This window comes from Xenopus laevis, chromosome 8S (assembly GCF_017654675.1).
Source record: "Xenopus laevis strain J_2021 chromosome 8S, Xenopus_laevis_v10.1, whole genome shotgun sequence".
Classification (NCBI taxonomy): domain Eukaryota; kingdom Metazoa; phylum Chordata; class Amphibia; order Anura; family Pipidae; genus Xenopus; species Xenopus laevis.
In genome coordinates, this window is record NC_054386.1 from 53022127 (window position 1) to 53032204 (window position 10078).

At 39.5% G+C, this 10078-nt stretch overlaps 1 protein-coding gene and 1 non-coding gene across 2 annotated transcripts; one reads left to right on the plus strand and one right to left on the minus strand.

The window, feature by feature from the left end:
- On the minus strand, positions 1 to 111 carry trnal-caa. Its single transcript has 2 exons — positions 74 to 111; positions 1 to 46 (listed from the first exon to the last, which is right to left on the minus strand). It is a non-coding gene; the product is annotated as a tRNA-Leu (tRNA).
- A 331-nt stretch (positions 112 to 442) lies between these two features.
- cox7b.S (cytochrome c oxidase subunit VIIb S homeolog) lies at positions 443 to 5910 on the plus strand. The gene is made up of 3 exons (XM_018232940.1): positions 443 to 600; positions 2892 to 3016; positions 5725 to 5910. Exons 1-3 carry the CDS (start codon positions 564 to 566, stop codon positions 5800 to 5802), a joined length of 240 nt encoding a protein of 79 aa, XP_018088429.1. The 5' UTR covers positions 443 to 563; the 3' UTR covers positions 5803 to 5910.
- The last annotated feature ends 4168 nt before the right edge of the window (positions 5911 to 10078 follow it).

Sequence of the window (10078 nt, forward strand, 5' to 3'; positions counted from 1 at the left end):
TGTCAGAAGTGGGATTTGAACCCACGCCTCCATTCGGAGACCAGAACACCCATTGCAGGGAAGGAGTTTAGACCTTGAGTCTGGCGCCTTAGACCACTCGGCCATCCTGACACATAACGAGCTTTGCTTTGTTTTCCATACAAATCAGCAATGATTTGTTATTTGTTCATTGTATTGTTTATTTTGTTATTGAACGTTTGCTGATCGTGCGTCTGTTCTGCCGTCTCCAAGACTACTGCTGGCTGGGGAAAAAAAAAATTACTATAAAAAAAAAAATAGAAATATAAGGAGGGGTTGGGAAGCATTTCATGTCTCTTTTAAAAAAATATGTTTTGTTAACGTATTATGAAAAATAGTATTAACTTAAAAACATAATTTCTAATCTTCGTCCTCTGTATCTATCAACAAAAACTACAACTCCCGGAATACATCACGCTACAGCAGTTCCTCAGAAAAACGTGGCGTGGCCGCAAGCAGGCAGGATATCTGGTGCTGCCATGTTGTTCGTCCCCATTTGTTTCAAGGGTGCCGGGAGAAGTCCGTGTTCTCTGCTCTGAGTGACCATGTTTCCTCTGGTAAAATCTGCTTTGGCTCTCACTGGTAAGCTGTGTGTATCTCTCTCTCCGTCTCTAAACGCCTCTTCACGCGGAGCAGTTTGTCAGCTTTTGGCTCTAACAAAAATGTCGGCATGCCGTGGGTCACCTTTTATTTGAGGCAGTGTGATTGTACCAAATGCCGTGCTTTTGATGCTTCTCTATATCACAATGACGCTTTCTGTCACTGTTGTTGTTGTCAGATGACCTCCCCTCTAGAACAACATTGCCTGATAGAAATATATAGTGTTTGCATTAGTGCACGTTGGGACTTTTGTCTTTTTTTTCGTCTTTTTGTTCTATGACTGACATACTATGTGTTCGAATTACACAGTTGAGTTGTATCATAAATTGTGTCCTGTAGTGACATTCAAACGTGCTAATCCACAGCTTTAAAATGGACGCGCCTTTAGTGCAGGTGCCTGTTCCTGGCAGACAGCTCTTCGTCACTTGAGTTGACATGTCTGTCCTATAAACTGAAACTCACCCACTGAGACGCAACCCTGAGGTTACAAGCACAGCTGGGTTACTGCCCGCCTTCCCAATTTTTTTTTGTTTTACATTCAAATGTGCAGCTTATATAAATGTCTTATTTACTGACTGATTTACACAGATTGTACAAAAGTCTCTGCCCAGCAGAGCTTACACTCTGATGTCTCTATAACATCTACCTACCTTAGGGACAATTTTATCTAGGCCAAGTTAATCTGTCTGTAAATTTTTGGATTGTTAAATTCTTTCTAGGGTCCAAAGGGACAGAAACAGCCAAAACTTAATTATACAGCTACATCAACTGATACATGTTGTTGTAATGGCTGGAGATAGACTATAAAAACAATACAAAGAAAGAGAATTCCCTGAACTAACTACACTTTAACAAGAAAATGAATAATACCAGTTAGACTAGCTAATGAGAACTAATTTTCACTGGGGGTGCCATTAGGGTTGCAACCTGGCCAGTATTTTACCGGCCTGGCCGGTAAAAATTATGGTTAATCCCAATGTTATTAATAGGGAAAAAAGATAAATATATAGGAAGGCTGGTATTTTTTTTCCAGAAAAGGTGGCAACCCTAGGTGCCATACATATTAATATCTCCAGTGAATCTGGTTCTGGTGGGACAACTCCACAGTTTAACCTGCCCTGATATTCTTAGACTTGGTAACTGAGACTTGAATCTAGGAGCTTACATTAATACATTTTTTTTTTTTTTTGCCTGAGAGCTTTCTAATTCCCAGTAAAGAATAAATAATTGCTTGAATATGGTTGACATCGGGGAAGGTCAGGCATAACTGTCCAAACTCCTTCAGTAGCTGCCTTCATGGGCTTGCATGCCACATTGTTGGTGGAAAGCTTTCCACTAATAACAGTAGTAGATAACTGCAGTGATCCCACTGTGATTGTAACAGTGGTATCTCAGAAGCTCCTCTGCCCACAGTGAGCAAGAACAGTGACATCACTTCTGTTCTTTATACCCTATAGATATGTATTCAGGTGTAGAAACACAACTTTGTCAGTTTTAATTACAATACCATCTCGAACATTGCAGTGCTTTGCTGCAGTGCTAAAGAGGTTGTTCACCTGTACATTTTCATATGATGTAGTGATATTCTGAGACAATGTTTTTATTATTTAGCTTTTTATACAGCAGCTCTCCAGTTTGCAATTTCAGCAATCAGGTTGCCAGGATCCAAATTACCCAAGCAACCCTGCATTGACTTGAATAAGAGACTGAAACATGAATAGCCGAAGGCCAGAAAAGAGACATTAAGTAATAAAAAGTAGTAACACATTTGTAACCCTGCAGAGCATTTGTTTTTAGATGGGATGAGTGACCTCCATGTGAAAGCTGGAGCGAGTCAGAAGAAGAAGGCAAATAACTCAAAAACTATAAAAAGAAAAAACTAAGGCCAATTGAAAAGTTGCTTATATTTAGCCTATGTATAACATACTAAATGTTAATTTTTAGGTGAACCTTTAAATCAGGCATAAGTCACCTTGACATTTCTTATACACACCCTTCAGGCACACTTTCATATATTCTCAGTCAAAATAACTGTGAATGGTTCAAGGACTGTTTAATAGCTTTTGCACTCAGGCCCTTGTTCCTGTTACTTTTTTGACATCCAATGAACCCCTGTTGAACTATAAGATTTGTTAGTTAAAATGGTAAGATCCGCTAACATGGGCTGCATCTCTATGCGTTTGGATGACCATTTTTTTGATGTTTACCTGCTTTATATGATTTGTTTTGTTTAACATACAAAGTTGAGTAGCTGGTGCATTTGTTTGCTCTAGGACGTGGCATCCAAAAAACGGTCTCCAGACAAGCGCATCATAAAGCAGGACCAGACTTTCACGACAAATATGGCAATATAATTCTGCTTTCCGGGACTGTTTTCTGTGCTTCAATTTGGGGTTATGTGAGTATCTACCTATTAAATATACATGAGCTGAATTTTTAAGAGAGACTTTTTTTCAGCATTCTTGCAGTAGGTGGTATAGAAATCTGTAAATACGCTCTTTATCAATTGAAAAGGCTGCTATGTCTTCATTTTTTCATCTCCCTTACGCTTATGTGATATTTACTAGCACAGCCTGCAGCTTTTAGACTTACCTGACAAGCCTTTGACTCACAGACTGGCTGCAAGTTTTCAACTTCTCTTTATTATCCATTCACATGTATCCAAAAGGCACATTGCCTTATGGTACATTTTTGGGAGTGCAGTCCATACAAGGTGGTTGATGCAGAATATCTTTACGGTGCAGTATCCCCCCCCCTAGACACCTGTGAGGGCATTGTGACATTAAAAAACAGAGGAGCAGCACACAAAAACTTAGTTACAATGGTGCTTTACTTGTTTATTTGGGCACAGAGAAAAAAATGTTTCTGGATAATTCCATTTCAGTTGTTTCTGATATCAGAAACACACTTCTTTTTTAACTAGGCCATGCCCCTGCTGGCTTCATGAAAACCTTATAATTCAGGAGGGCTAATAGGGTTAAGGTAAGTGAAAAGTAAAGCTGGCCATAGAAGTGCAGATTTACCTGCTAAACGATCGGACGTCCCAATCTCCTGACCTGCCTCTAACCTTTCAGATCAAATAAAGTAGTAAAAGAACAGATCAGCCAATATTCTGCCCAGCAATTTTATGAAAGTTTATGTCCGACAAAGCTGGTGAGTCTCCCACTGGAAATCGTCAGATCGGCAACACATGCAGAGATATTAGAGGCAGCTAACAAATCTTCTAACCTGACCGATCGACTGAATGACCGATCGACATGGCATGACAAATGTCAGGACACTCCACACACTGTCCAAAAATCGTACGCAGAACGTATGTTTGCGTCTATGGCCAGCTTAAGGATGTAACATGACAGTGAGTGAAGAATGTTGGCTTATACAAAGTTTAAACCACCAGCAGAACCAGTAGCCCTCCCTGCAGATGCTAGAGGAGACACCTTTGTTTAAATATGTACTGTATTTCCTTCTGACACAATCAAAGTAAAAATAAAGGTGCATTCCTACTTCAAACTAAGATTCCCAGATTTGTGAGGATGGTGTACTGCATTTGTATGGATTCATGTAAACCATATGGTTTTGTTTGGCTGTTGGATCTGGTGGGTTTGCCCCCACAACCGCCATGTTTGTTTAAACTTTTTCTGCCTCGAATCTCTGTACTTTTGGATACCGTATTGATTTTCTTCAAAATGTTTACTCCTGTATGATCGATACTTGCTGAATTCTCCAACCTAAACTTTTGCATAAGTAGCAAAAAGCATTTCATTAAAGCACCGCATGCAAATCATCATACTATATCTGTTTCTTTTGTAATTCCCACACTCCAAGGCAATGACACACAGGCCACTTGGACACCTTTTAGAAATGGCACTTTCCTGCAGGCAAGTGCCCAAAAATACCTGTTCATGACCACCAACATAAATCAACACTGGTTAATACTTGAATGTTAATACTTCAATCATAATTCCCATTGACTGCAATGAAAAGGTAATTTTTAGGAGCTTCGTCACCTGCTGGAAGGTGCCATTGCCCTAAAATTCAGACAAGGAGTCTGTTCTCATTTATAACGTTAAACATCTCGGCTGGCACTTGTTGATCATACTGTGCCAGATTTGATCATTTGATACGGTCTGCGCCCGATTTGCCACCACATGCCGGGCTGTTCGATTATAGTTATCGGATCATACAAAGGGGCCTACAGACCGCTTGGAGGTGGACTGCATTAACATGGTGATATGGCCCTTGAGAGATGGTATATAGCCAATTTTTGGATATTGGTCGGGAAGGCCCTTTGGTGGGACCCATACACGGGTCAATAAGATACTTAGTCTGAATGGACTGTCAGGATCATTTACTTATCTCTGTCTAGCTATCTTAAAGGAGAATTCAACCCTAAACTTGAAAAACCCCTACGCTACATAGACCCCCTCCCTCCTCCCCCCAGCTTAAGTGCGCCTAACGCTTTACTTACCCGTCGGTGCAAATGCAGGCATCAGAGTTCACGGGCGCCATCTTCTTCTCTTCGGAAATCTTCGGAATGAGACCGGCATGTCTGAAATTGCAGAAGCGACGTTCTCATTACGAAGGCTACCGAAGCAGCTGTAATACTCCGATGACAGCATCTGCACCAAGGGGTAAGTAAAACATTAGGGGCATTTGCCGGGGTAATACTTAGGCTAGGGGAGGAGGGAGGGGGGTCTGTAGGGTAAGGTTTTGTTTTTTTTTTACTTTTAGGGTTGAATTCTCTTAAGCCTAGCCTAAAATAACCCCTGTTTATTGCAGGCTTTCTAGCTGCATGATCTTTTAGGCCCTCTGTTGTAAAAAATCCCCTAATAAAGAGCTTGAAGGGAATTGGCCTTTCCAGCCCAGTTGTGCAGTCTGGAGGTTTTTGACAATTAGAACAAGGAGGTAAATTAGGCCATGCGCTAGTTTGTGGCTTTACAGCACTCAGGGGCAGCTTGGGCTTAACCGAGATGTTCGGTGTAGTGTTAGTGCCAGAGCATAAAAAGGCCTTCGGTAAACCCTAATCATGGCGAGTCTTTGTTTATATAATATCATTTTAGCTATAGCGCAATCACTGTTGTAAACTGACTATCTGTCTTTTTGCAGGTTATTACACAGACTGGCATAGCCTGGAATTTGTCCCCAGTAGGTAGAATCACTCCTAAAGAATGGAAGGACCAGTAATTCTGATGCAGCTGCTTGAAAAATACCTTTTTATGCGTTAATCCTGTATAAAACATTCAATTCAAAGAACTTTTCTGTTGTAATAAAATACAGACCTAATATATAAAACATTTTGTTTTTCATTATTTAATTGAATGTCCAAATGTTACTGACTTCCACATAATTGCACTTTGTGTCTTAATGGAATAAACCGGTTCTGGCATTTTCTCTATGCAACATTCTACCTACATATTCAATTAAGGAAGTGATTTTATAGCAGGATACTTAATTTAGCAGCCACCAGTTGGTGGTGCTGTTACAAAACATTGGTATATGTTTCTTTATATATTTTATTTTTTTTTATCCTGGTAAAAAAAAAAAAAAAAGTCTAATAATGCCTATAATGGTTTTCATTTTCTTTTTACGCTCAGTGAATGTGTATCAATATTAGTACATCAAATAGATTTTTTTTGTTTACAATGTGGCATATAATAACTTTGCAAGGTTGAGTAAGCACAAATACGCCATCTGTGGTTTAAGCTAAAACCATGTTAAAAAGAAACTTTGTTTTTTTTTGTTTAAGCATTGCATGGCAGAAAGCTGTAAGTCCACTGCTTGCAGTAACTTTATTATAAGTAACTAAAATACTGGGGTGTAATATTGTTAAACATGGAGGCTCCTTTCCTTAAAAATGGCAAATAACCTTTAAATATCCAGTGCTAGCAATGTGCCATAATGTAACTGTAGAGAATGCTTTTTTACAGATTATATTAATCTAAATTTAACTTTCTTGTTTAGGCATTGTAGCCTAAAAAAAAGTTGAAGTATGCTTATGTTTGGGATTAGGTGCCTGGAGCATGTGAGTCCCTAAGACAAAATAGCTGATATCCACAAGCGACTTGAGGCAATTGACTCCAGTGCAATGATTATCTAATGGTATGTGCATTGTCCGCTATAGCAGGCAAGGGCATTGCAGAGCTAAGTTCAGCTCAGTTGATGTAAGTCGCTTGCAAATATTTCTGGGAAATATTTGCCTGCCACTTACCCAGGAATACTCCGCTAATATCCACCTGGCAAAAGGAGAGAATAGCACTGCACTTGTACTGTATCTCTGCTTAATAATACATAATAATGCAGTGTTTCATGCTGGACTGCAAGTGGAGCCCATGCTCCAGAAAATTGCTCGAACAGTGAAACTACAGAAAATAAGTCAGAAATAGAATTTTAGGGATATTAACCCCTTATTTGCAGCATGGTCTCGATAAGCGTACATATCTATTATCCTTTATATATGCCTGACACATTATAGCACTTTACAAAGATTGGGCATTAAATATTAATATTTAAGTTGCAGCTATGCAGTCGGAGAGATGCGTAATAACTGCTCAGCTGCAGGAGTTGGTGTGGTGAGTAGGAGCATATTAATCTCTGGGCTGCAGAAGAGTCGCCCTTTGCATTCTGTAGGCTATTAAGTCTTTCCAACCAGGCCCAGATTTGTGGAAAGGGTGGCAGGATTTTAGCGGGCAGCATGCTGTCAAACCACACCCACATTGGTTCAAAAACACTGGGGATGCGCAGGAGATACAATAGTTTTTTAAATTTTCTGTGCGCTAATCCCCATTTTCCCGAATAAAAGGGAGGGGATGGGGGCGATGAACGTCAGTGGGCCTAGGGGTGGCCGCTATGTAAATCCGGCCAACTGCTCATACTGTATATAAAATCATTGTGAGTGCTCAAAGGGGCATGAAGAATTAACATCTATTGATTTTCCTCATATATTAAACACAGGTATGTAAGTTGCCTCATAGAGGGCTGCAGAATAGGATTCAATATGGGTAGGGACGCTCCTGCCATGAGGCAAGGTGAGAACCTTGCCTCAGGTGGCAGTAAGCAGCCAGTTACGAGGGGCTGCAAAAAGCAATCTCTTGTAATTTTAAGAGCCGAATTTACAGGTTCTAACTAGGAAGTTCGACTCCGATCAATATTGCGCTCAGTGCGCTAGTGATGCTGCCCCCCTTTGACCCACTCCAATGCTAATTTTTAAGTGCGGAGTGGGAGAGGGTGGCAGCAGCCCCAGGATCACCCCTGAATGTGGGATATTAAGTACTTTGGTGCAGCAACAGAGTGAGATTGGTGCCATTGGCTGCAGATCTGCAGGCATATTACGATCCATGTGGATGCAAAACTTTTTCTGAATTGCACATCACCAAGGGGCAGATTTATCAGTATATTTACGTATATATACGTGAACTCCTTTTATAAACACAATTCTAATAATCCCATAGGAATGAATACAACATAGGTCAGTTTTTCTATGGTGAATTCTAATCTCACATTTTGATAAATCTGCCCCTAAATGTTATGTATAGTCTAACGCCTATTGAAAATAAAATGTGTCCTCTGTGTAGGTAGCCCACAAACTATGTGCTAGTGTCCCTAAAATGGGAAGCAGCTGCAGCAGGTTTAGCCTTGTGCCTTTGGCTGAATTCAAGGTGCAGGAGATTCATAGAGGATGCAGTCATAATCCCCCTATAATAGAACCCACTTGTCTTGCTACAAGTTCCCTTGGCAGACTTATCAAATATAGGGGTGGAAATAAAACACACACACATTGATCATCATTAAACAAGAATAATATATTGTAAGAAAAGTAATACAATACCGATTGAAGACAACGCAACGTCTAGCCGAGCTTCCCTTGGCAGACTTCTGAGAGGAACATCAGCTGGGGGACCCCTGGCCCAAATCAAATACAGCGACTCCCAGAGCACATCAATCGGCCAATGGTCCTTACAAGACCAATTATTCTACACAACACGTCTGCTTGTAGATGAAGTCCCGAAGCCCCCACAGCTGAGCTCCTTTTTATATTGGTACAATAACAAAGTAATAGATCATTACACATAGACATATAAAATAATAATAATGGCTACATGCCCAGGACATGGCCATGAGAATGACCATGAAAATGGAAATAACCATTTGAATGAAAATAATTGCTGTGTATTTTGATTATAACTATGTGAATAAGATATGAGATTCCTCCTTAATAAACATATTTATATGTTTACGAGTCTATTACCTTAACTACTACTATTCCCTGTTCTCCTGCTAATGACTGAATAACTCAACTCCAGTTGTTCCCTGGTCTCCTATTAATACTTTTCCGGTTGTTCCTTGGTCTCCTGCTAATATCAGTACATCCATTTTATAACTAAGGAGCCATATTGAATGCATTTGATCACACTCACATTCATACATGGCCTGCCATGTCACATTTGTATCACACCACTTGCAAACCAGTTTAGGCTACGTCGTCAAGTATTTTATAATAAAACACAATAAAGAACTCCATTAAAACTTCACCTTTAATATTAAGTATTAAAAACTCTGCAAATCACTGGGCCAAGCCCACACTGCAAACAATACACTCACAAGACCAGACTCACTGCAACACACAAAAATTTGATTAGAATTTGAAAAAAATTCAAAAATTTGAATATCAAAATTTATCATGTACTGTCTCTTTAAAAAATCGACTTCGACCATTCGCCATCTAAAACCTGCTGAATTGCTGTTTTAGCCTATGGACGACCTCCTAGAACCCATTTGGAGTCAATTGGTGGACTTTGAGAAATCAAAGTCGTATGAATCAAAGGAATAGCGCATTCGATCGAATTCGATTCAAAGTTTTTCCCAAAAAATAAACTTTGATTTTTCAAAGTCCACCAATTGACTCCAAGTAGGTTCTAGGAGGTCCCCCATAGGCTATAACAGCAAATCGGCAGGTTTTAGATGGCGAATGGTCGAAGTTGAATTTTTAAAGAGACAGTACATAAAAAAATTTGATATTCAAATTTTCTCTTTTTTGTCAAATTTGAATCGAATTTGGACTATTCCCTAGTAGAAGTACACAAAAAACAGCTCAAAATTTTCATTTGAAAATTCACCTTGACCTTTGATAAATCTGCCCCTAAGTGTTAGTGCACTTACAACTGTATTCTCGCTGGTGTTTATAATGTAATGTAGATTTGGTTCTCAAAGCAGCATATTTATTACTTTCTGCTTGTGGAATTACCAACATTTACCAGTTGATTCCCTCTTGCATTTCTCACTGATTTGGGAATGTTCAGCTCCCCCTTCTCTGGAATAAGATTCAAAATAGGAGGCTAGACATTTTGGGTACAAAAAAGCCAAAAGAGCCCCATGGTGTAGTAAAAAAAAAGTGCCAATCTATAGTAGTTGCCAACTCAGAGCCTTATTTAAAATATACATATTTATATTAGGGGTTTCATGA